Source organism: Balaenoptera physalus (assembly GCF_965194825.1).
Source record: "Balaenoptera physalus genome assembly, chromosome: 13".
In the NCBI taxonomy this organism is placed as follows: Eukaryota; Metazoa; Chordata; class Mammalia; order Artiodactyla; family Balaenopteridae; genus Balaenoptera; species Balaenoptera physalus.
This window is the reverse complement of record NC_138892.1, coordinates 56,950,610-56,978,505: the sequence shown is the minus strand read 5'-3', so window position 1 is coordinate 56,978,505 and position 27,896 is coordinate 56,950,610. Positions and strand designations below refer to the sequence as shown.

Genomic DNA, 27,896 nt, shown 5'->3' with positions numbered 1-27,896 from the left:
GTGGCTGCATCACTTTCTGCTCTGCCTCATTTTCATATCACTGCCTACTTTCTGTGCCTTCCCTTCTGTGTGTCTGTCTCTAAACTCCCTTTGCCTCTCTCATAAGAATACATGGCATTTAGGGACCACCTGGATAATCCAGGATAAACTCCTCTCTTAAGTTCCTTACTTTAACCACATCTTTTGCCCTCTGGGCTGCTATAACAAAACACCATAGACTGAGTGGCTTTCTGGAGGCTTGAAAGTCCAAGATTAAGGTGCTAGCAAATTCGGTGTCTGGTGAGAACCGGCTTCCTGGTTCATAGGTGGCTACCTTCTCATGTCCTCACATAGCAGAAGGGAGCTTTCTTGGGCCTCTTTCATAAGGGCAATAATCCCATTCATGAGGGCTTCACCCTCATGACCTAATTGCCTTCCAAAGGCCCCACCTCCAAATATTATCACACTGGGGATTATGTATCAATTTATGAATTTGGCGGGGCGGGGGGGGGACACAAACATTTTCAGTCTGTAGCATTCCCTATCTGGTCTTCTAAAATTCATGTCCTTTGCACACACAAAATATATTCATTCCATCCCAATAGTCCCAAAGATCTTAACTCGTTCCAGATTCAACTCAGATTCTGAAGTCCAAAGTCTCATTTGTATCATCTAAATCAGATATGGGTGAGACTTAATGTATGGTTCATTCTGAGGCAAATTCCTCTCCATCTGTGAACCTGTGAAATCTTCCAAATATAATGGTGAGACAGGCATAGGAGAGACATTCCCATTCCAAAAGGGAGAAATGGGAAAGTAGAAAGGGGTAACAGGTCCCAAGTAAGTTCAAATTCCAACATTAAACCTTAAGGATCAAGAATGATCTTTGACTGGATGCTCTACATTCTGGACCCACTGGGGCTTCAGTCTCACCCATGCAGCACTCACGGGTCTTAGTTCCCTGGCTATGACTCTCCTGGGTATGGAATTGCATTCCAATGATCTTAAGAACAGCTCCGTCCCCAGGGTACACTGGGCATCACCCTAGTTGGGGCTTTCTGTAGTAGCCCCACCCCTGCAGTTCTCTGCCTGGGCTCTGCCCCTGCAGGATGGGCTCTTGTACCCATAGCTCTCCCTGAGTGAGAGCTCTGCCAGGCATCTTTTGGAATCTAGGTGGATTCAGCTATGCCCCCATGGCTCTTGCACTCTGTACACTGGCAGAGATGATGGGGGAGTGTGGACACTGCCTACGTTTGCTGCCTGTGTCCTCCATAGGGGTGGCCACCATGACACCAAACCACAGCCCATTGGATCTGCACCTGAGGCAGCCAAGGAGCACAGAGCTGGAGTGCAGAGAGCAGAGCCCATGTTGTGAGGCAGCACCTGGCAGCATACCCCAATGTCCCATAGGTTCAGGCAGCCCCTCCTTTGAATTCACTGTGCCCTTGGAGCCCTTTTACTCTGGGCCTGTGATGGGAGGGGCAGCCCTGATGATTTCTGAATTATCTTTGGGGTTATTCTTCCATTGTTTTCCACAATAGCTCCTGCTTCTGCTGAGATGGCCGACTAATCTTATCAAATGGTGTTTTGTCCATACACTGAATTTCTTCCAATCATATATGCTCATTCTGTTCAATATGGATGGGCTGAGAGTTGTTCAGATCTTTAAGCTCTGATTAACAATTCTGTCCTTTTGTCATTTCTCTCTTCTCTCATTTTACTGTAAGGCGTCAGGAGGAACCAAGGACACTCCTTCAATGCTTTGCTTAGAAATAGCTTCAGCTAAATATCCAATTTCATTACTCACAGTTCGACACTAGAACTCGAAGATGAACACAATTCAGCCAAGTTTTTTGCCTCTTTATAATGAAGATCGCCTTTCCCCCATTATCCTGTAACATATTCCTCATTTCCGTCTGAGACCTCATCAGAATGACCTTTACCCTCTATAGTTCTACCAACATTCTGTTCAGGATTACTTAGGAAAGCTGAGGTTTTCTCTATAGCTCTCCTCTTTCCTTTCTTGGCTCTCACCAGAATTGCCCTTAATGATCGGTCCACTTATGGCCGTAGCCTTTTTCTAGCATGCACCTCAGAACTTCTCCAGCTTCTACCCGTTACCCAGTTCCAAAGCCATTTCCACATTCTTAGGTATTTGCTGTAACAGCACCCCATTCCCAGTACCAACTTTTATCTTAATCTGTTAGGGACGCTATAACAGAATACTATAGACTAGGTGACTTATAAATAACAGAAATGTAGTTCTCACAGTTATGGGGGTTGGGAAGTCCAAGACCAAGGTGCCAGCAGATTCAGTGTCTGGTTGGGTCCTCTTCCTTATTTTCAGACATCCGTCTTTCAATGTATCCTCAGTTGGTGGAAGGGGCAAGGGAGCTCTCTGGGGTCTCATTTACAAAGGCACTAATCCCATTCATGAGGGCTTCACTCTGATGACCTAATTGCCTCCCAAAGGCCCCACCTTCAAGTATCATTAGGTATCAACGTATGAATTTTTTGGGGGGTGGGGGTGGAATATAAGCATTCAGTCTATAGGATCACATAAGGTATATTACAGGTCCTAGAAATTAGGACATGGACATATCTTTTTGAGGGCCACTATTCAGCTCACTACAACTGCTTTTACACAATTCTAAAAGTATAGTATTATAAATCAGAGGAATTGTCTGATATGGGATATTCATCCAATTCTTCATAAATAATTAGGTGCTGGTTCATATTATTTTGTCTAATTCTCCCATTACAAAAACATCTTTAGTTAGTTTGACCCTTGTTATCAGTTAGCATTCTCAGAATCCTTTAACTATAGCACTAGTTTACACCTAAAAATAGGTTTTGTGTTACTGACATTTTGGGGGCTATGCACTATTGATATCTCTGCTGTCTAGCTGTCAAAGTAAATCAGTTGGTAGGATGTAAAAGGTGGCCCACTTTGAAGAATAAAATAACCTCCCAGGATTAGATTCCAATTTTAATTCAATTACATGTTGGAAAAGAAAAGATTTGGTTCAGTTTAATTCCCGTTATAAAACTGAGTGAGTTGTCACCATTTAAACATTGTACATTAATTTGATGTTACTGTATCCTTTGTATAAGAAAGAGGGAACGGAGAGCAAAAAGACCAGTTCATTATTCTCTAAGGAACGTACTAATTCCTATAGGTGAAAACATAGTTCACTTTATAGGTAGGATGTGAAGAACAACTCATGCTTTATCTATAGGCTAACTAAAAGAATTTATAGTGAAGGCAATAGTCTCCAAACATCTATTGATTTAATTTGGGACTTAGTTTGCTAAGTACATTATTTCTGGGCTATTTTGAAGCATAAACTTCTGGATTGCTTAGACTGTTGATAAGGGTTCATAAAATTGATACAGCCTGGGGCTTCCCTGGTGGTGCAGTGGTTGAGAATCTGCCTGCCAATGCAGGGGACACGGGTTCGAGCCCTGGTCTGGGAGGATCCCACATGCCACGGAGCAACTGGGCCCATGAGCCACAATTACTGAGCCTGCGCGTCTGGAGCCTGTGCTCCACAACAAGAGAGGCCGCGATAGTGAGAGGCCAGCACACCGCGATGAAGAGTGGCCCCCACTTGCCACAACTAGAGAAAGCCCTTGCACAGAAACGAAGACCCAACACAGCCATAAATAAATTAAAAAAAAAAAATTGATACAGCCTGGTTAGATTTAGGAAGTTGAAGAATTATTATTCACGAAGTATATAAAGGCACATTCTGATATGCTGTACAACTGAATGAGAAAAGGGCCTTGAATATAGCACTAGGATCTAAGCATTGACCATCACTTCAATAGTTACTTTACTCCTTTGTCCTACACCTTCTTCTCCATAGATTAATCAACCCATATTGATTTCTAGAAGGGAAGGCACAATTCTTGGGCTTCAGCACATCCTACCACATAAAGTTTTTGAAAAACACTTGAAGTAGACAGAACAGATGTTTTCAGGAGTCATCAAGCCACCTTTTTGTTAACAACAATGATATAGTCTATATACTCAAAAACGTTATAGAAAGGACATGTAAATAAGCTGGAATAACGATCCATTTTCTAAAGACTTTGAAGGATAGTTGGCGTTTAGTATTCCAAAGAACAGGTATTTGAATTCTGATGGACAAGACAGACAAGGATATGTGCAAGAGTAGAAATTTGGGAATTCACCATAAAAATAAAACAGAAGGAGTATATTTATAAGCAGAAAGAGCAGCCTCCAAGTTGGTGTGTTAAGGTGGAATCAGTAACAATGGGCCTAACAGAAAGATATTAGTCATGGTATCAGTGTGATCACTTACTGAATATTACACTTCAGAAAAATCACTTCGTACCTCCGATTCCTTATGCTCTTATCTATAAATGTGATTAAAAATACCACTTCCTCTTAGTTCGTGGGATTATGATAACTAATGGAATCTTTTAAAAAAACTGAAAGCTCTAAAGCATTTTTTAAGCTCCCTGTTATAAGTAAAACCCATCATAAAACATGTGGCAGGGCTTCCCTGGTGGTGCAGTGGTTGAGAGTCTGCCTGCCAATGCAGGAGACACGGGTTCGAGCCCTGGTCTGGGAAGGTCCCACATGCCGCGGAGCAACTAAGCCCGTGAGCCACAATTACTGAGCCTGCGCGTCTGGAGCCTGTGCTCCGCAACAAGAGAGGCCGCGATAGTGAGAGGCCCGCGCACCGCGATGAAGAGTGGCCCCCGCTTGCCGCAACTAGAGAAAGCCCTCGCACAGAAACGAAGACCCAACACAGCCATAAATAAGTAAATAAATAAATAAAATTTAAAAAAAAAAAAAAAAAAAAAAAACATGTGGCATATATGTGAATTGCTAAGAAACCAAACTATTGATAGCTGATACCACAGCCCAGCTTCTAGCTATAGTAATTAACACTGCTTTTGTAGGGGAGAATAAGCTTTAAGCTTTATGCCTACCTGGACTCAGTCTCCAAAATAGTTTTTTTCCTGAATTAAAGGAAAGCTTTCCTATATTAAGGATTGTTGTTTCTTCTATTGGTTTTTTCATCAGACACACAAATTTTAAAACACTGACTTTCATTTTTAAAACTAAGGACCAATATATGCACTGTCCGAGTTTATTTGCTTAAATGTGTATAAAAATATGATAGTTTAATAAGTATTGAGAAAGAGATGTCAAATAGATAAATATAGTTATAACTATCACAGAGGATTCCTGGATTATCGGCCAATTTGTTGAAAAAACCTCTGGATACGGGTTGGTCTTTCTGAAGGAAACTAGACCAGTCAGGTTAAAGCTCTGTGACAATTTTGTAGAAATGTTGGTGAGCATTTAAAATGTGGCCTTGTCATGTTCTCTTGTTCTGGCCCCTATGCTGACCTCCATGAACCATGATGATAATTAAGCATAGATGGAGGGTCAGAGCCCAGTTGTCAGGAATGCCTGAGGCTTTCCTCTGAGGCTTTGCCCTAAACTCCAGGCAGCTCTCTCTGCCAGAGGAAACTGACAGAAAATGTATTTCCTCCAAATATATGAAGGGTTTTCTGCATTTGGATGGGCCGGTTACTTGTGGTAGGGTGGAGCTGCCACCCTTGAATTACTCGGCTTAAAAAAGTCACAAAGGCTCCCAAGCCTCTTGGTAGGTCCAGAGCAGATGTAAGCCTCTTCTCCCTGCTGTTATCCCCGATGTAGGAGACCTACTGAGTGTGAACTCTCCATTCCTAGCATAAGTTAAAACTTTAATTCTGGCCTTATCTATTTCTCAGATTTTATCCATGACTTTCTAATTCCACTACTAATCTTCATTCTAATACCCACCCTCAGTTTCTCACCGACTAGGCAACTAGATCACAGACTTTCCTCATCCTCTCATACAAACCTCATCTGGCCTGGTGGTTGCATCGCCTTCAACACTTTAGTATAGGTGGCCCTGGATGCAAGGCAGGCAACTGGGTATTTAACTGACAGAGTTAATTTTTCCTTAGCTTTGATCTAGGCAAAGAATGCTTGACCCAAGCAAAATAAACCCTAAGTACTAGCATCTATATACTCAGTACCAGATTTAAGTTGAAATAAAGGCATTTGATGTATTAGGGAGATTTATTAGCATATTCATCTATCACCCAGATCTGATTAGGACATTTGATTTCTAAATCATAAGATTTCTAAAATACTTTTTGTTTCATTTTCATAACTCAGTGTGTCTCATTGTAAGACATGTATATTATTGATAGTATTTCTAATAATTCTCTTTTAAATTTTATATTTATTTTCATTGTCAATAGATATTTTATTTAGTTGAATTTTAGAGCAAATTATTTAAATGAGTATAGGGAATTATTTGAGTGACAGCTGATGAATGCCAATAAATTTCCTTCTCACAATGGTAGATATGTAATTTACCATTATTTATTTTAAAAAAAACTAATCTTCATTTCATACTTCTAATTTTTTTTCTCCTGTACACATTTCATCATTTTGTTCATACCTAATAATTCTATCAATAGATTGACAAATATATATGCACATATATATTTATATATATATTCAATTTTGTTAATTATTAAAACAGGGTCAAAATTTATTGGATGAATTAAAGGTAGTGACTCTAATGAGGCTTCTGGACCTCAGTTATACATGTATCCCCTGTTTTTCTATTTCTTTAGATAATCCAGAGTCTGCTCTACCTCTCTTCCTTTGTATTGCCTTCAAATATCACACTTCAAGCAATAGTGACAAAGCTTAAGAATATCACACAGAATCCAAAGAAATCTGTTCAAGCGAGCATCTGTCAACAGGTAAAATTATACTTTTCACTCTGTTTTTCTTGATTATGCCCACAAATAAAAGGAACAAGACACGACAGCCATAAGTTGTATAAAATATTACAGAATTGTGCACAGGAAAATAACGTGAGGCCAATGAGTGTATATGAATTGGGTCTGAACTATTGGTTAACTCGAGTTGTTAATAATGAACAGGTGATAATCTTGGAAGTGGAATTTTTCAAGGGTTAATTGATTTTTGTCAACTTTGCAATGATTCAGCTAAGAGAGCATAAGATGTCAATTTAAATGGAAGAAACAAGACAGCTGGAGATAAGGAAGTGAAGAGGTATCTGAGTGGTGACTTGCAACCAGGAGGATGCAATTATAATTAAAATCAAGTAAATATGCTGGAGAAAGAGTATAAAAGATCATATACTGAGATAAACTGGTGAACTATGAAAAAATAATACAAAAAACAAACTATTGAGGACAAAATAACTCCATCATATAATGCTTTTTTAAAGGGCACTTCACTGTTCTATGAGCATAGATTTCTGTCTATAAAATGGAAATCCCAACATTAACCTAGCTTGTTAGTAAATTTCAATATTAATAGTAATAACATGATTTGAATATTAGTAAACTTCAATATTTATATTGATATAATGATTTTAAAATAATGGATTTAAGATTATTTAGAAATGTTATTTATGATTTGTGAAATGGCTGAAAAATAAATCATCCAGTTGTATTTCTAAGTGTTTGCTCTAGAATATAGAGGTGATAAAAGCTACAATAGTTTAAAATCATAAATTAATAATGAAAGATGTTTTAGATTCCTTTATGCAAGCAGGAAAATTGCAGAATGAGGACTTTAAACCTCATGGTAGTTTTTACACTCTGATAATACAACAAAAAGTAGTTTACCCCTTACAAGTGCCATTTGGTATTTCTTTAGTATTATTCTAGATTTATTTGATTTCCACACAATAAGAAATTTGACTACTTTAAAAATATAGTAACAAAATTCAATAGTATATAAATTCAGATTATTTAGACAACTTTCAAAGACCGAGTGCTATTTTCAGCTGGTTTAACCAATACTTACAATCTGTCTCTTTCCTTCTCTGTCTTCCTTAAGTATTATACTTTTTAAAAGACGCTATTTCCAGTGCTCATATGCTGTAAATCCATCATGTTGGATTAACTGATGACCAAAGAGAAACCAAATTACATAGATAGATGATAGGTAGATAGATAGATAGATATAGATAGACAAATTTTTGTTGTCTCCAATAAAGCAAAAATGATTCCAAAAGCAGACCATAAACATTCTGAAGACATTCAAATCTTTTCAAAATCATTCTTTGACAGGGTACGGTGTTTTGGATCGATCTGAACAATTGGCATCTGTAGAATATTAATGAGCTTACAGAAGTGTCCCTGCTCTGATGTGTCCATTTTTGAATAGGATCTACACTGTGTGCATTATTTGTCTGTGGTGAAAGCTTTTCATTTGACCATAATGCTATAGTTTTCCTGACATTTTGGGTAGGTTTCTAACATATAAATGTATCCATGGAGAGAACTTTTCAAGTTATTTTCTTACAGTCTTGAAAATCATCTTTGACTCTTTTGACCCATAAGAATATTTTAGATATGCAGAGAGGACATAATAAAAAATACCTACGTTTTTTTTTTTTTTTTGCTTGTTTCCTCTTCTAAATACATTAACCAAGAGTATTATTTCTAATTCTATTTATGTAATTTTAAGAGTCAGCAGTGATTAGTGAAATCCAGTCCCTGACATTATTGTTTTACTTGGGTCTAGTTTCTAATATTTCCTGAGCTTTAGTATTATTTAAAAGATAGGGACAGCATCTTATAGGGCTTTTGTGGAAATTTAACTGAGCAAATAAATATTTAATAAGCACTTAGCATAAGTACTCAATATTTGAGTCAGAGATCCCTTTATTCATTTTTGTATACCTATAGGTTAGGTTATAGGTTAATTAGATTATAATACATTTAAATCAGTAAGGTAAGAGACAAGCAATTTGAACTTTTGAAACTATTCCATCTAGTTAATGTCACTATATCTAGAGCCATATTGTCTGTGTATATGTAGTCAGAGAGAAGTAACTTGTTATCTTGCTTTTATTGTATCTTCTTGGAAAAATAAAATGGATTTGCCTTCCCTCTACCATTTAAAACTTTTTAAATTATACAACATTTCTATTCACAGTCCCTAATAAAATGGTAGATGCCTTTGTCATTTCTACCCCAAATTCTGAAACAATAATCTGAGGTGGCTTTCCAAACAGCACTTCTAAATGTATGGGTATAAAAACAGGTGTAAATAGATATAAAAAGAAAAAACAGGAGGGAGAAGATACTTTCTCTGTAAAGCACGGTGGCAACTGAAGATTTTATTTGATAGTATTTTATTCTGGTTTATACTTTTGCATTTTCCATATTTTGTAAAAATTGGAATGCGCCACCTATCTAACCAAAAAAAAAAAAAGAACTTAAAGACAATTAATAAAAAAAATATTGAAAAAGGAGTATACACAATTAGATCTATACAATCTATATGATCACAATATTATTTAAATTCATCACAAATATAGGAATATAGAAAAATAATGAAAAGAGATATGCAAAATTACTAATAATATTGTGTAAGGATAGTGTGATTATGTACAATTTCTTTCTTTTCTTGGTTTTCTAATGGTATTCTATTACAGGGATCAGCAAACTATAAGCCTTGGTCTAATTTGTAAATAAAAGTTTATTGGAACAGCCACACCCATTTTTGTTTTAGTATTGTCTGTGGCTGCTTTTGCACTAAAACTATTAAGACGAGTAGTTATGAGAGAGACCATACAGCCTGCAGAGCCTAAAATATTTATTATCTCACCCATTACAGGAAATGTTTGCTGATTCTTGCTTTATAACTATATCAGTGTTATAAAGTGAATAAAATAAAATAAAATGTAATTGTTGATCTAATTCAAAAGTAGACTAGAACCTTTACCACAATTATCCAAAAGGAGAAATAAAAGAAGGCAATAGAAGAAGCCAATAGATATGCCAAAAACCTATGCCAGGATCATTCCATTCCTTGGTTCAGCATTAAACTGGAAGGAAAATCCAGAACTATAAGTATCAGTTAATGAGATCAGGACAAACAAATGGTGATTAAGTACTCAAAATCCTAGTCAGAGCAATTAGGCAAGAAAAAGAAATCAACATCCAAATTTAAATGGAAGAAGTAAAATTGTCTGTTTGCAGATGACTTGACCTTATATTATAGAAAACCCTAAAGACTCCACCAAAAAACGGTTAGAACTAATCGACAAATTCAGTAAAGTTGCAGGATACAAAACCAATATACAAAAATCAATTGTGTTTCTAAGCACTAACAATGAATTATTGGAGAGAGAAATTAAGAAAACAATTTCATTTACAACAGCATCAGAAAAAATAAAATACTTAAGAATACATTTAACCAAATAGGTGAAAGATCTATACACTGAAAATTATAACACTGATGAGAGAAATTGAAGAAGACAGAAATAAATGGAAGGATATTCCGTGCTCATTGATTGGAAGAATTAATATTGTTAAAATGTTCATACAACCCAAAGCAATCTACAGATTCAATGCAATCCTTATCAAAATTCCAATGACATTTTTTGCAGAAATAGAACAATCAATCCTAAAGTTCGTATGGAACCACAAAAGGCCCCGAGTAGCCAAGCAATCTTGAGAAAGAACAGCAAAGCTGGAGGTATCACACTTCCTGATTTCTAACTCTATTACCAAACTAATAAAAACAGTGTGGTATCGTCATAAAAACAGACACACAGATCAGTGAAACAGAATAGAGAGCCAAGAAATAAATCCATGTATTTTGTCAATTAATTTTTGACAAAGGTGCCAAGAATATACAATGGGTAAAAGATAGTGTCTTAAATAAATGGTGCTGGGAATATTGGATATCCACATGCAAAAGAATGAAACTGAACCCCCATCTTACACTATACACAAAAATCAACTCAAAATAGATTAAAGACTTGAACATGACCTGAAACCATAAAATTCCTAGAAGAAAATATAGGGGGTAAGCTCCTTGACATTGGCCTTGCTGATGATTTTTTTGGATTTAACATCAAAAAGCAAAGGCAACAAATGCAAAAATAAACAAGTGAGACTACTAAACTAAAACTAAACTAAAAACTTTCTGCACAGCAAATTGTCCACAAAATGAAAAGGCAGCCTATGAAATGGGAAAAAATACTTGTAAACCACATATCCAATAAGAGGTTAATATCTAAAATATACAAGGAACTCATACAACTCAATAGATAAAACACAAATAACCCAATTTTAAAATGGGCAAAGGACCTGAATAGATATTTTTCTAAACGAGATATATAAAAGGCCAACAGGTACATGAAAAGGTGCTTAACGTCACTAATCATTAGGGAAATGAAAGTCAAAACCAAAATGAGATATTACCTCATACCTGTTAGAATGGCTATTATCAAAAAGACAAGCAATAGCAAATACTGGCAAGAATGTAGAGAAAACAGAAGGCTTTTATGCTGTTGGTGGGAGTGTAAACTGTTTCAGCCTCTATGGAAAAAAGTATGGAGGTTCTTCAAAAAATTAAAAATAGAACTACCATATGATTGAGCAGTTCTACTTCTGGGTACATATACAAAGGAAAGGGAATCATTATCTCGAAGAGATATCTGTATTCCCATGTTTACTGAAGCATTACTCACAGTAGCCAAGATATGGAAACAACCTAAGTGCCCATTGACAGATGAATGGATAAAGAAATGTATACACACACACACACACACACACACAATGGAATATTATTCAGCTTTAAAAAATGATGAAATTCTGCCATTTGGGACAACATGGATGAACCTGGAGAGCATTATGCTAAGTGAAATAAGCTAGAAGAGAAAGACAAATTCTACATAATAACACTGTAGAGATGGAGAGAGGATGGTAAAAGTGTACAAACTTTCAGTTATAAGTTGAATAAGTTCTCAGGATCTAATGTGCAATATGGTAACTATAGTTGATAATATTGTGCTGTATAATTGAGATTTGCTAAGAAAGTAGAATATAAAGTGTTCATACCAAAAAAAGTAAATATGTGGGGTGATAGATGTATTGATTAACTTGATTGTGGGAATCCTTTCATAATGTATATGTATATCAAATCATGTTACACATTAAATATATTACACTTTTATTTGTCAATCATACCTCAGTAGAGCTGAAAAAACTCAAGAAAAAAAACGTGATTAAAGCTGAATGTCTGAGAACTTCCTTGCAGATATGCCTGACTCACATAATGTAAAATAAGCATTTTAATCTTCAGCCCTGTTATCTGTTAATTGCAGATTATATCGATTTCCCTTCATCTATGAAAAACTGTAAAATATTATGTTAAAAAGGCTTAAGTATATTTGCCAAAATTAACATTCAGAAAAAGAGTGAAGGTAATAGTTGTCCATATTGTTACTTCCATTCTAATACTCATCATCATAGTATTTATTCTAGGGAAACAGTGCTCTACCTATTTTAAGTTTCATTTTTATCATTTTGCCTGTATGAGTTTCTGAAGGCAAAGTCCTTGGCTAGAACTATGGACAAATTAGAAAACTTTAAAGAATGTTTTCACTGAAAATCTGAAAGGGTCATATAGAAGATCACCAAAAATATCTTAGATACAGTTTGACATCAAACAAAAATTAAACCTCTGTGTCTGTTCATAGATACCTGTTTAGTTTTTTGGTAGGTCTCCTGAATTAGTGGCAAATTTAGCTTTTATTTGCTTATTTTCTATATTGTCTTACCAACAGACAAGCGTTTCCTTTTTCCTCTACATTCCAATTGAAAAATATTCACAAATGGAATGAGAGTAGTAAAAGGAAGATGCTGAGAAATACTGGCGATTACAGCTAAAGGCCAAGCAAGCAGCATCGCTCTACAAAGAAACATTGATGTTAGGGAACCAAGATTTTTTTAATTTAATTTCAGTTGTATTAAGCTATATGTGATCATTTCTTCCACAAGAGAGTGGGTGCTCTATACCATAAAGCTAGCAGTTAAGTGTTCCTAGGCATATCCAAAAAGAAAGTCCCTTTCTTTGAATAAAAATAACATACCATCCATTTGATTGGGAGCATATCATTACTACAAAGAATTCATAAAATGTGTCATTCATAAAATGATAGGTATCACCAGTTTTGGAAGTGCATTAAAATTAATTCATTAGAATCACACAATTTCTAATCCTATAATTTTAGAAAGTAGATCTCTGCTAAAATGTCTTTAAGTATTCTCAATTATTAAAAGTGGAGGACTTCCCTGGTGGCTCAGTGGTTAAGAATCCTCCTGCCAATACAGGGGACACGGGCTCGAGCCCTGGTCCAGGAAGATCCCACATGCCGCAGAGCAACTAAGCCCGTGCGCCACCACTACTGAGCCTGAGCTCTAGAGCCCACGAGCCACAACTACTGAGCCCACGTGCCACAACTACTGAAGCCCGTGCCCCTAGAGCCCGCACTCCACAACAGGAGAAGCCACCGCAATGAGAAGCCTGCACACTGCAACAAAGAGTAGCCCCCACCCACCACAACTAGAGAAAGCCCGTGCACAGCAACGAAGACCCGATGCAGCCAAAAATAAATAAATAAATAATTTTTTTTTAAGTGGAAAAATTCTAAAATATGCTTACTATTTAATTCTGTAAAATCATCAGATGTAATATAAGGTTCTTTTAACCTTTGTATAGAAAATCTTAAATGTTTTGGATTAAGAAATTATTCTAAGTGATGACAGCTCCATTTGTCTTAGAAATCAGATTGAGATAGCTCTTGTTTTTTGGTTGGTACTTTAGTATAATCTGAATTCTCAACTTCTCTTTGAGTAATTGTTTCCATAAACAAAATGCTTTCAATTTTTAACCCATAACAAAGTTACATACGTCACTCCAACTTTTTGGTTAATTTTCTGATAACTTTCTGAGTACCAGAGTATTAAAAAATATTTATGAAAAAATTACATAGTTGTAGTTAATAGAATAAAAATATTATAATAATATTATTTTGATAACTACCAAGAGTGATTTATGAAAATGGAAATATGGCTTAAACTGTTATTTCATTTTTTTAATGCAGGTTACTTGAATTTCAAGTAGAGGAGTGGAAATGCCACCCCCAGCAGTCTCCCCACCGCTACATCCACCTCCTGATGGAGGATGGGGCTGGGTAGTGGTTGGAGCAGCTTTTATCTCCATTGGATTTTCATATGCATTTCCCAAAGCTGTCACAGTTTTCTTCAAAGAAATTCAGCTAATATTCAACGCTACCTACAGTGAAATAGCATGGATATCATCCACTATGCTAGCTGTTATGTACGCAGGAGGTAAGGTTCTTTGGACTAAATACAATTCTGGTTTAAGAAAGCAATTGCTCCATGCCACAGTATTTTACATGTAGTGCCTTGGTACATTAAAGCCCTGTTTTCATATTATCCTCACTTAAAACCAACCAGAAGTATAATTAGGACTGAATTTTTAGTGATTTTAGTAATTCAACATCTTAAACTATTCACTTCATTCTGAGTCTTACTAGAGTATTTATTTGAACGAGGATGTCTTTGCACAAACTAAGATTTATTAAATTATGGAATTTTCAAGGGTGGCACCTTTCCATTTAATTTGCAATAGAGTCTATACTATAATGGTAGTATCATTTCCTAATATTGCTACAGTTGCTTTTTTCTGAATGAAAAAGAAACTCAAGTTGCTGACAATCTATAAGCCTAGAAAGTAATTCACTTTAAGTTGCAAAATAGAGTGTTATCATGTATATTCTGGATCCATTCAAGTTCATGTGGATAAAATAATTCCTTATCTCTGTAGTACTTATTAAATATGACATTTTTTAATTTAAATGGTTGCCTGACGATTATCTTGTTACATTCCATGTTCAGATGAGGGTATGATTCATAAGGGATAATGAATAAATAAGTACCATATTACTTCTGACTGTTAAAAATTATTGGAATTATTAGTTCATTGCTGTGTCACCTATCTGCTTTAAATCAATCCTAACAGCAGACAAGACGGTCTACAGATTTTTTTTAGTCATTACTTAAAATATTTAGATTTTAGGGTTTTCATTTTCAACTGGATATTTGACTTTAAGATACAGATATACACTCAGAATCATCTTTCAATGTCTTACTCTACAGGTGAGGATAATATGGTTCATAGTGATGGGGATACACCGTTAGGAATAATATCCAACATGTGTTCATATTTACTTTCAGCTAAGGCCTCTCTAAATGCTTGCTATGCGTCATAGGACCTAATTCTTTTAACATTCTGTGAAATAAGAATTACTTCTTTCCATTCTATAGCCGAGGAGATAGATAAAGTACTTTTCCCAGGTCAAGCAGCTCATTAGTGGCAGATAGAAATTGAGACTCCACACATGTAATCACTATGCTCTTTTGCCCTTCTCTTACCTCCATAAAGTAAGTGACAGAGCCAGGTCTGTGCAAGGCCTTCCAGAAAGCTGATTCAGCTACTGCCCCACCAAGGTCATTTGTTTAGTGGCATAATAATTATTCTTTAGGGTATTGTCTTCTTATTGTACTACCAAGGTAAAAGTTTGATCCCCAAATAATCCTGTGTGTGTGTGTGTGTGTGTGTGTTGGTGGGTATTTTCTACTTTCTGTATGTCAGTGATTTTACATTAATCCACTGTATGTCTCCATTACCTTTTTGGTTAGGTTAAATTGATGCATTTCTGTTCCAGTACCAAAAGGTAACTTTAAAGTGCTATTTGGATATGTCAATGAAAACTTTTGCTTTTAAAACACTTTCTGAGATTCTCCACTGGACAGTTGCTTTAAAGGTTGTACCTGTGTTATCTCTGATGACTGTAGAAACAGTAGATACTGTACGCTGGTCTTGTTCCTCTATCCCATGGGTCAGGTGTTCCTTAATAATGTTCTGCTAAAGCAATGCAGAAAGTCATCTTGTCCTGAATTCCAAAATGTGCTAATGTTAAAATATGTCATTTTTCCCCCTTCTTAAATATAACTGAAACAGATTCCTCTAGTGAATTTGTGTAAGTCTATTGAATTTGGATTTTGGGTTCCATACATTAATAATTGTCAGTTGAGCTGATCATTGACTAACTTATAAGCAACACAAAAATTTATGTAATTTTTTAATTAAGTCAAGTCTCAGTTGACTATATTAGTTTTAAGCAAACAACCTCAAAGTCCCAGGGTCTTAAGGGAATTCAAGCTTTTTTCTTACTCAAGTAATGTTTTATCTAATGGCTGTGCCATCACCTAAGGCTTTGTAGTCTTTCCTAAATGTACTCCATCCAGCTGGACAGAGAATGAACACAGATAGTGTGGAACATCATCTGGGATATTTTAGGGGCCAGGCCTGGAAGGGTTAAACGATATTTCTGTACACCTTCCATTGGTCAGAACTCTTACACTGCCCTACCGAGAGGCAGGGGCAGGGTTGCTAGGAAATTCAGGGTTTCTAGAGGAAGAAATAAAATAACATAGAGCAAGTCTCAGATAGAGCTTGATACCCCAATAATCAATCATTCTCCATCCGATGAAAGCAGGTTGTATTTATAGACGTACCATGATCATATGACATTCTTCCACTCCCAGGCTGGCTCTAAAAGGAGGCTTAGAATGAAGAACAACGTAATTACTTTTCTCAAACCAATAAATCTCAATGCCAAATTGTAAATAAGTAAATAAATATTTATCATTAAATAACTGTTTTTATTTTATTTGTGCTCTTATTTTCCCATTTTTAATACATACAATATAAATGTTAAAGAGCACAAAAGAGAAGTCTTTTGAAGTTCATCAAGAAAACTGTAGTTTGGTAAAATAGCAATTTAGAAAAAACTGCCTTAAAATGTTTAGGGTAATAGATGAATAAAATAGGTATAAATTAAAGATCCACAGGGATTTTGTATCTAGTTGTTTTAAGAAAGCAATGCTAGACACATGACAATACTTAGTAGGTAGTGATTGAAGATGATAATATCTAGGTGAGTTCTGAGTAAGTAGTTGGAAAAAGTGCTTAGAGTCCTTACTCATTAGAGCTGAGACATTTTGTACATCATCTCTGCCATGGAGAAAAGTCATCAGAAATTCAGCTACCCTTTGGTCTTTCCCTTAAAAGTAGAAAAGTAATTCCAGGTCCATTGCCTGCTGGATAGAACTGTTACTACCTGCCATGTCCACTGTTGCATGGAGAACTCATACACTTACATGGTTTGTTGGAAATAACATCCATGTCTTACCTTGATAATTAGTTTTTAATTTTTCTAACATGAAATATTGGTACATTTAAAACTGTAATCTCATTATGAAATCAATTCCCCTTATGTGGGTGCAGATAACTTTTTTCAGAAACATAGTAACTATTTAAAACAAAAAGTCTGATAGACTCAATTAATCTAAGACACAGACATTGGTCCTGTTACTAAAGTGGCAGTGCTTTTCCACGTATGGTCCACAGATTTTCTGCTTCTGAATCATGGGTCTGTTATTAAAAATGCATAGTTCTGGGTCTTATCCCAAACCCTTTTTTATCCGAATTTCTGTTGGTAGAGTCCAGAAACTTACATTTCAACAAGTATCTCTGAACTGTTGTAAGAGCAAATCAATATTTGATTTAAAAATATTGTATTTAAATTTTTCTCTAATATTTGAAAAATCTCTACTTATAGAGGCCTTTTAGGCTGATGATTATGAAATAAATTCAAAGATGTAAAGCAAAAAGGCATATAGTTTACTATGAAGTATAATGAGTCTCTCTACCAAGTAACTGAAATATTGTGTTCAACATAGTGCTAATTACATTAGCCTAGAGAACATCTAAGATCTGACACTCATTAGGGCTTAGCACTCAACCTATTAATCACCGTGGTGGGGTCACTGGGTAAGACGGAGTGTGTTCAGAGGCTTGGCCTGTGATGTCGGGGCTGGAGTCTCTTGTAATAATTAGTTGGCATTTGGGCCTTGGTAGCAAGGTATTATCTTCCCTTCTTATGTCTGAATTAAAAATGAAACTAATAAAAGGCATGCAGGATGGATGGAAAAGAATGCAAATTATGTTTACCCTTTACTTCATCCTTAGAATAATGGCATTAAATTACAGTACCCCATCTGGCCATCCATATGGTCTCCTGGAGCTCTAACGAATTTCAGCAAATAGGTCAAGGAGAGTGGTCACCCCATTAATAAAGCACTAATTAGAGGTAGAAAACATACTACGATTTAAACTTTCCACATTGTTTAGACAGATATAAGGATTTATTTTGTAAACAGTGATTATGTTGGACTATCTTTTAGTGCAATGTGTGTCTTTGTTGCTATATCAAAAGATAATGTGAACATGGTTAGCTACTCAATGACAGAACACAGATTTGGCGCTGCCAGTCTCTGAGTACCTCATGTTATTTTTCTGGTAATATCTGTTATGACTTGGAAGAATCAGCCATTCTAAAGTGGAGAGTTGGCTTTGTCTCCATGGCAACTTACTCTTCTGTTTTATGTGAGCAGTAACTGCCGATTGTGCTAAAGGAAGGGTGATGGTTTTATGATGGACTACTTTACCCAAGGGACCAAGCATCAGACCACTGAGCTTATTTTACTGGAGGCCAACAAGCAAAAGGTTTTAGGCATAGGAGGTTGGTGGCCATAGTATATAATGTGTATTTTTCTATTCTTTTTAAAGTCTAAATAAGCTCACTATATTATTTTGCTCTGTGCTCTAAATATGTTTGCAGAATGAAGGAGACTATGAAAATAAGTCATATAGTGCTGTATCTTAGCAGCAATTAAGACAGAAAAGAAGTTCATTCTAACCTTGCAATTAAGATACCTAGGACTTTCAGCTTAGCTTTACAAAACCCAGAAAGTACCAGGTACACTTGGACAGCCCTGTGCAAGCAGGTTGTGTCCTTCTTATACCTACACCATGGTGGGTTATTTTTTCATCCATGAATGTAGATATTGCTAAGGTTTTCCTAGGAAATATGGTCCAGTGTGGCAGAAACCATTTTGCTCACCAAATTTCCATGTGCTCTTGAATATTTCCCAGCTTCCCTTTTATTTATTTATTTATTTATTTATTTATTTAATTTTATTTTTGGCTGCATTGGGTCTTAGTTGCGGCATGCAGGATCTTCATTGTGGCATGCGGGATCTTTTGTTGCGGCGGAAGGGCTCTTCATTATGGCACACAGGTTTCTCTCTAGTTGTGGTCTGCAGGTTTTCTCTCTAGTTGTGGAGCGTGGGCTCTGTAGTTGTGGCGCGCAGGTTCCAGAGCATGTGGGCTCTGTAATTTGTGGCACGCCGGCTCTCTAGTTGAGGCGCGTGGGCTTAGTTGCCCCATGGCAGGTAGGATCTTAGTTCCCTGACCAGGGATAGAACCCGTGTCCCCTGCACTGGAAGGCGGATTCCTTACCACTGGACCACCAGGGAAGTCCCCACGTGACTAGTTCTGACCAATGAAATGTGAGTGGAAGGATGTTTGTCATCCCTGGACACCTGGACAAGGCAGTTCCAGCTGGCGTGGATCTTCCTTTTCCCTTTTCCCCACAACCTTATTTCATATGATGTGGCTACAAGGGGAAGATCCTTGGTCCACTTTATACTTTGAATGAGTAAGAAAGAACTTTTTATTAAGCTTCTGCAGTTTTGTTATGTGGAATAAAACCTAGATTATACTGATCAGTACAAACATGAAGGCTTAGATTGTTGTGTATCTACAGTATAAATTATGTAAATTTTAAGTAAGGGCTAGAACAGACTATGGGATGTCCTTAGTCATTGAGCTTATATTATGTCATGAGAAGGTTTGTACATATGCTACTTTTTCAGATCTCTGTTAGAGAAGAGGAAGCCTTCAGTATCTCAAATGAAAAAGGAGTCGTAAGTGGAAATCCCATTGCCATTTTTCATGGGAATACAAGTGAGAGGCAGGCACTTCAAGGCACAGAAATAGGGATCAAATAATGCCCATGGAACTTTCTTTGTCCCTCTCAAGGCAGGGATGGAGGAGGCAGGAATCAAGGGCAGATCCCAAGTATGCTTAGGCCTTTTGAGACTATTCAAGGAGATACTTTCGCTACAGAAGGCTGCTAATCCAGTCCACATACTATTGGATTATTACTAAAGGTTATTTTCAACAGAGAAAATGTAAGAAACTTTACTGAAATCCCTTTTGATATGTGTGCTTTAGACAGTGAACATTTTACTTACGGACTTAGGAAAAGAACCTACTTACTAATTTATGGCCTGGCAAGAATAAGAATATCTTTCCTGATTTTTGGCTTAAAATTTCTCTAAAATACACTATTTTCTCATTACATATTTTATGCAGATGTGTTTTGGTTGCAAATGACAGAACCCTTATTCAAACCCCCTAAGGTCTAAAGAGAAAACATTCCTGCATACAGGTCAGAGGAGGGACTCGGGTACCAGAGTCTTCCAGGTCGACTAGCGCAGGTGATTTCCATCTGTCCATCACATTGCTCTCTCCTTTCTTCTGGTGGGGTAGCCTTGTCTATTTACTTCGGTATCCTCCCCCCGACACAAGGAAGATGATTACCGGCTTCTCCATCTCATATTTCAGTCTCAAATTGGACATGAGAGAGATTGCCTCTCTTCCCTAAATTATACTTAGACAAATTCTAGGGAAGACTGCTAGGGTCTGGCCTCCTTTCGTCTGCCCCTGCAGGCAGTGGATGAATGAGGAGCTAACATTGGCAGCCTGAGTGGAACTCTGTATTTGGTGTAGGAAAGGAGCAGTTCCCTAAAGGAAGGATGACACTCTTCCCAGAGGAAGGAAGGCTTTTGAAGAGACAAAACAATAACTGCTCACTGCCCTTTTAAAAATAGAGTAATATATGATTTCCCAAGAATAAAACCACGTGTTGCTTTTACTAATCACTCATGAGTAACTTTACCATTAGATAATTTCTCTATAGCTAAGTGGCTATCTAGGTATATGTCAAAATGCCTATACCAGATTGTCTAATGAAATATAATATTTAGTAGCCAACCGGAGGACTCAACTGTACCTGACAAGAGTTGGCCCCTTGAGTGGAGCTTCGAACTGCAAAGTCCTGGGATCTCCGGAGGGTTTATTAATGGCTTAATAGCCCCGTGAGAGGCAGAAGAACATTGCCATTAAAATAATGAGCTCCAAGATAACAGATATGAAATGTGGACTTGGCCACTTTGTTGTTTGGGCCATGCATTTGACCCTGGATCCTCAGTTTCCCCGTCTGTAAAATTGCAAATGAAAAAAATGTTTGTATATGTACATATGGTATCCACTGGTCAGGGTTGTTGTCATGAATAAACGATTATAATGTATAGATAGTACTGAGTTCCATGCTTAGGAATTTTTAGTATTTGATTCATGGTAGTTGTTCCTGTGTTCCTGTGTTGATCTTGATATTAACTATTATAGAATGAAATTGCAGATTAGGGTCACGCAAGATGGTAAATCTGACTAGAGCAACCTGTGCCAATAAGGTTTGGAAACAGAGGGTGAAGCAAGAAATAAATAGGTCAATAATCAGTTCTAAAAGAATACTATGGCTTTTACTCATATTTGCTGTGGCATCTCCCCTATGCCTCCTACTACTCAGGTGGTGAAATGGACATAGATCATTCTTTGGGGCCATCATATAGCTCTGAAAATCCTTCCTGTAAATAGGGGATTCCCAACTTTGTGATTTCCTGCCTCCCCAGGTAAAAAGCCAGGAATTTACTTTCATAGAATTCCTTTCACCTAGAGTACCCAGGACCCATTAACCCAGTGTAGCAAGGCCAGGTTTGATTCAGAAACCACTGATGTGAAGAAACAGATGCCCCAGAGAACACATTCAGATGAGATGGCTGCAGATAGTCCATGATCCAAAAGCTACACAAAAATAGTGTCAATGTTGAGAGTCGGTGGGATTTGTGGTATAGGCTGTAGGGTCTGTGGTCATTGGTGGAAGCAGTTGGTATGCCTACTCTGGAGCAATCCGTTTTATAGTTTGATTTAAGCTGTGCTGAATTGTGCCTTCTCTGCAAATTCATAGTTGAAATCCTAACCCTCAATATCACTGTTTGAAGATAGGGCTTTTAGGAGGTAATTAAGGTTAAATGAGGTCATAAGTGTAAGGTCCTACTCCAGTAGGATTGGTGGCCTTATAAGAAGATGAAGAGACAGATCTCTTTCTCTCCATGCCCACACACCAAAGAAAGGCCATTTGAGGACACAGCAAGAAGGCAACTGGTCTGCAAGCCAGGAGGAGAGCTCTCATGAGGAATCAAGTTGGCTGGCACCTTGACTTTGGACTTCCAGTCTCCAGAACTGTGAGAAATAAATTCCTGTTGTTTAAGCCACCCAGTCTATTGTATTTTGTCATGGCAGCGTCCAAGCTTGTTTTTTTGTTTCTTTTTATTGATCCTCCCTTATATTCTGTGAGTTACTTTTCATGTCCTTGTTGAATGCTTTCTTCTTTAACTAACTAGAAAAGATTTATGATAGATATATGTAGGTTAAATTTCTAAAAGGTCCTAGTGAGGTCTAGCATGAAATACTTTCCTGAACTATATTGGTTAATTTGCAAACTATTTCTATGAATGTTTCTTTCAAAAGAAGGAGCCGTTCTCTGCCCCCTCAAACAATATATATATTAGGATTGGGAATATGCAACAGTTTTTTTTCAATTAACTACTTTAAAAGGACAGTATAAAAATTAAATTTCATATTTTCATGTGCTGTGAGTGACTTAAGTTTGACAAATTATGTTAGAAAATTGGAAATACCCTTGGAATACTTTTTTCTTTATTTCTTACAAAAATAGTGACTTTGGCAGAGTAATTGATCTATTCCAAAGAGATTTTTAAACAATTAATCTAGATGGCTGTACTTGAGCAAGAATTTGCTCAGCCAGTTAGAATTACATATGCAGGTGTGTGATTCATGGATCTGACCCTAAGATGAGATCCCCAACTGTGGCAGAAATACCAATTATGCACAGTATTTGTTTCTGATCATCAGAGTTGGGGATGTGTAGGTAATCCAGTGTCATAATTGGGGACTAAACCTTATATAATTTCATTCATTCATTTATCCTACAGATGTACATTGAGCATCTACCATGTGCAAAGTAGTGGCTTGGCACTGGAAAGCCACACCAAGCCATCAGACACCAGATATGCTTACAGAATATGAAATAGATATTTTCACCTTTCTCTAATAACAGTTATGATACACATAAGTAAAGAAACATAGTAGTTGCCATGAAACTATATAAAAAGGAAACAAATCTCAAAGCTGTGATCAGGAAATGTTTCTTGAGCTGAACTTGAGGGTGAGGATACAGCATTAATCAAAGGAAGGGAAGTATTCAAAGCAGAAGAAATACTATAAATGAAATCCCTAAAGGGGAAGAGTTATAGAGAGTTCTAGTAGCAAAGGAGGTGAATGTGATTAATACATGAGGGCAAGATGGAAAGAGGTGTGGTTGATGGCCTAAAGTCCACTGAAATGATCCTGGGAAACATATTTTGCGTCCATACAGACAGAAGAGATCAGAAGATGGGCATCTAGGATACCAAGATCACAACTCTGAGTACTCTCCCTGCTTTTGTTCTATTTTAAGAACATATTCATAATCCGAATGTGCTAAGATACAGTTGATTCTCGTTATGCCAGTTAGTTAGTTATGTTCTGTGAAATTGACATGGACACTGAAGTATTGATTACTGAGCTCCCACTCCTAAGAGAAATACAGGGTTAGGTTCCTACGAGCCGCTGGTCACAGTTTCATCAATCGACCAATACATAACTTTGTTTTATGTGCGTTTCTGTTTAAAGACACCTTATTTAATATGTATCGTTGATTCATTAACATGGAACTCATGACAAACAGCATTATAACTCATGCCTGAAAGAAAAATATATAACATATATATTTTCTCTGTAAGGCACATCACAGTCTTCTTGTGCTTAAGAACACTAGCCAGCACTTCAGCACTATGCTTGAAGGCCATTTCAAATAGCAAAATCACTAATAAAAGTACAAAAGTGTGGAAAATGTGGCACTAAATAGGGAGACACTTGTTTATAATGTGAGAGCTGGAAAAAGATGGCAGAGTGTCACCTTCTTTGACCTCAGCTGGGAACATGTGTAGCTGCTGGTTCCAGTTTGTCCCCAGTCTGCACGTCTCTGTGGATGACAGTGAAAGCACTGCGAGTATTGATTTGGGGGTTACGAATACATTTTAGTGAGTACGCAGGTTCAAAAATATGGAACCCAAGGATAATGAGGATTGACCGTACCTATAGACTTTCTGTGATAGAATTACTGTTTCTTGTGCTGTATGAAAAGATCTGGAGTTACCCAACATTTTTATTATAATTGTTTTATCTGTTGTTTTTAAGAATGCAATAAGCCTGCACAATCACAAAGCTAATTTACATTAATGTTTATGATTACAGTGATGCATATTGATTATCACCCTCAATTTTACTGAAGTTCTTACTAGAGGAATATAAATTTCTCAAGCTATTAAAGTAATAATAATTACACTTAGAATCGTTCTAGTCACTAGGGGGGCATTAAGTGGAAAGCTTTGGGCAGCTTCTGTGGGAGCTTTGATAGATTTTGGAAGCAGTGCTCTCTAGCCTTACACTGTTCTCCTTAGGATGTCCTCTGCACTCCCTAGGAATGTTTGATGGCTATAGCGTGTTTTTGATTCATGCCATTCTTCTTTGGCCTCACCTCCCATGCAATCAGTGATTGGATTAAAGATTCATCTGAAGGACTAAATGGAAGGAACCTATAAATTTTCTCAGCACCCCAGTAATGAGTGTGTATTTCCGGAAAGCTGAATAGGAATAAACCCAGGAAATAGAACTTTGATCTACTTTGGATTCATCTGTTCTCTTCAGATGATGAGTGAAAAGGATCTGTGAATAAGAACATGAGTGAAATTCAGATAATGAAAGGAGAAACATTATGTGTGTGTTAGTGATTTGGAGTTTCTTTTAATTTTTCCAGACTTCTACCAGGTGACACAATGTTCAGGTCCATGACTTATGTTGATGAAGAAGAATCATCTAGAGACCAAAAACATTTAGAGCAACCTTTTAGTCCTATTAATTAGGAGAAAAAAAAATCAGAGTAAGGTAAAAGTATTTGAGATTTTATCTCATTGGTTGAAAGCTGTTATGATATTAGTAGAAAGATGCAATGGTACGTGCTGTGGAAATGACAGTTGTGAAATCCATGTGGCAGAAATAACAGACAGTTGCTTATCTGACTTCTGGGCTAAAGAAACTGTTTTTGAAACAGAGTTCTTTCTCAATGTTGCAGATTTCTCTTCTTCCAGAGTGGACATAGATCTAGAGATTGAGAAACTTTTTAAAGTTTCTCAATTTCTTTGTCCCTTGTTGTCTGGAACAAACTTTTCTTTGTCCCTTGTTGACTGGGACAAACAGACAACAAGGGACATGTGGGATGCGTGAGGCGCCAAGTCCATCACAATTGCAGAGAAGTTGTTGTGTGCCATCATCTTTTGCTGTGAATGGCTGCATATTGTCTGAACAGATTTTAACACGCTAGACACACAAAGTGAGCACCATACTTGGTAACATAATGCGGCCAGAGAAAATTCAAAACAGAGAAGCTAAAAGGATGAGAAACACATATTTATGAGTCTGTATTTGTTTTTGAAACAGAGAATACCTCTTCTATCAAGACAGACAAATCAGATTTTGTCTTTATAGGGTGGAAATACCAAGTCTAAAAAGGGAGATAATAAAACAATATGAAGTCCTGAAGGGTATGGATTATGTGACTAGTTGTAACTAAATTCCACAATATTGGAATTGCGGTGCGAGAGAAGGAAATGTAGGGCCCAAGACAGCCTGAAAAAGGGAAATTTTATAATATGACAATGATAGGCCAATAGAATTTATGATCCCAATAAAAAAATGAATTAGACCAAAATTTTAACAGAATCAAACTTTAGATAAATGCACGAATGGTAGATCTAGATATAAATGAAAACAAAGGTATTTAACATATATTCCTTATCAATTCACCCATATTGAGGTTGTTAAATTGTGAATTTACTGGCAATAAGATAGCATGTTAATCTTTCAAGAAAACGGGACTCATACCTTGGTCTCTCTGACTTTCATGCTCATATTTCTGTTCACTCTTCTGTCTTAGTGATATGAGAACCTTATCCTTTTCTTTCCTGCTCTCCAGGTTGGGGGATGTGCATCAGCCATATATTCCATCAAATGCATTATGGCATCGCTGTCAAAAGAATACAAAATCGGAAGGAGAGTAGATTTGTCCTAGTTTGGAATTTTCTTACTTTATTGTTATTTGTATATTTATAGTTGACTAAAATTTCTTATTATGTCACTTTTTTTTTCTTGTAACATACGTTCATGAATTTGGCCTATGTTTTCTTGAAATAGAATATGGTCAGACTTGTGAAGGCATAATTAGTTCTCATGCCAATAGAAATATATCTTTCTATTATTGAAAAGGACCTGTCATGGTAGTATGAACTTCCTATGTCACTAAAAAAACAGAGAGAGAAAAGTATAACTTTGAAGTCAGATAGGCCTAGGAATGTCCAGTTTCTAATTTCTCCTGAAGCGTGTTATCTATCCCCTCAAATCTTTAGTACTTTCTCTAGAAAATGGGAGGACGTTATGGATTCCAACCTGGACACTTTGTTGTAATAGAAAATATAGTGCTGGAAGTAGTGGTTATCATCATCATCATGATCACCATCATCATTCAGCCCCCCTCCAGTTAGAACCTAACTCCGATGTTCACATCCTTAAACTTGCCATTACCAGTAACTTTTAAACCCTTCATAATCTCAATTTTCTTGTATTTTACTCTCCAACACTAGGTTCTATCTCTCAGCCCATTTCCTCTAGTACCCCAACTCTAGTAATCCTTCAGCCCACTGGTACTATCCATCTATGTACTGATACTGCCACACTTATCAGTGCTCCCCTCATGCCATCTTTACCCTCCTTACTTAGCTAAATAGCAGATTCAATGATTGTCACTTCTTTGCATACATTCTCAACTTGTTTACCTACCTACCCATTTTCCTGCATGCCTTGATGAAACCAGAATTGGTTAAAGCTGGCTCTTCACCTGCTCAGTGCCTGCATCTTCACAGCTCAATGTAACTGAGGAAAAACATGCTGCAGGATGTACTGGTCTCTTAATTGATGATCAGTAATCTCAAGAAGGCCCTTAAGCTGCCTGGTAACCATACTTCATACTTTAGGCCTATGTATGAAGCATCTCTTCAACAGTTCCACTCAAAAGCCTCATAGGCATTCTCACTTAAGCTATCTAAAATTGATGTCCTGAAATTCTTCCCCAAACCTGTTGATGAGGCCAAGAAGATTGGAGCCATCCTTGATTTCTCTGTTTATTTTTTTTTTCTTAATCCTACTTAGCCCATCTTTTGGTTCTACCTTCTAAACAAATCCAACATTTGATCACCTCTCACTGCCTCTGCTGCCATTACCTGGTCCAAGGCATGATTATTTGTGGTCCAGTTTATTACTGTAGCCTATGATTTGGTGTCCCTGTTTCTGAATATAGCTGCCAGTGAAACTCTGTTGGAACCTAAGTCCGATCTTGTCCCTCCTCTCTGCAGACCTACCCTAAGATTCCAAAGCTTCCCATCTCACTCTGAATATGACCTCTCCTTTGTTACTTGCCTGACCTCATCATTCTCCCTTTTGCTCACTCTGCTCAGCTACACTGATCCACCTGCTGTTCCTAAGATATGCCAGCCTCATGGGGACATGCTTTCACCTCCAGGATTTGTACCTATTCTTCCCTTTACCTGGAATTGCATTCCCTTGATGAATATCATTTATAGTATGGCTACCCCCATGCCTCCACTTCTTTCAGGTCTTTACTCAAAATTCATCTTCCCAGAGAGGCCGTCTAGAGCTATCCTATCTAAAATTTCAACATCAC

At 36.9% G+C, this 27,896-nt stretch overlaps 1 protein-coding gene across 19 annotated transcripts in view; it reads left to right on the top strand.

The window, feature by feature from the left end:
* The window catches only part of SLC16A7 (solute carrier family 16 member 7), a 165,298-nt gene that overhangs the window by 94,738 nt on the left and 42,664 nt on the right, over window positions 1–27,896 (top strand). For 12 of the 19 annotated variants that reach the window (XM_082422847.1, XM_082422840.1, XM_082422831.1 and 9 more), the window contains 2 exons: window positions 6,655–6,786; window positions 13,968–14,214. In XM_082422847.1, the coding sequence (XP_082278973.1) occupies window positions 13,998–14,214 (217 nt within the window). In that variant the 5' untranslated portion in view covers window positions 6,655–6,786; window positions 13,968–13,997. Of the gene's footprint in view, window positions 1–6,654; window positions 6,787–13,967; window positions 14,215–15,023; window positions 22,225–27,896 lie in introns of those variants that run through there. The other 7 variants (XM_082422834.1, XM_082422837.1, XM_082422836.1 and 4 more) reach the window with 3 other exon arrangements.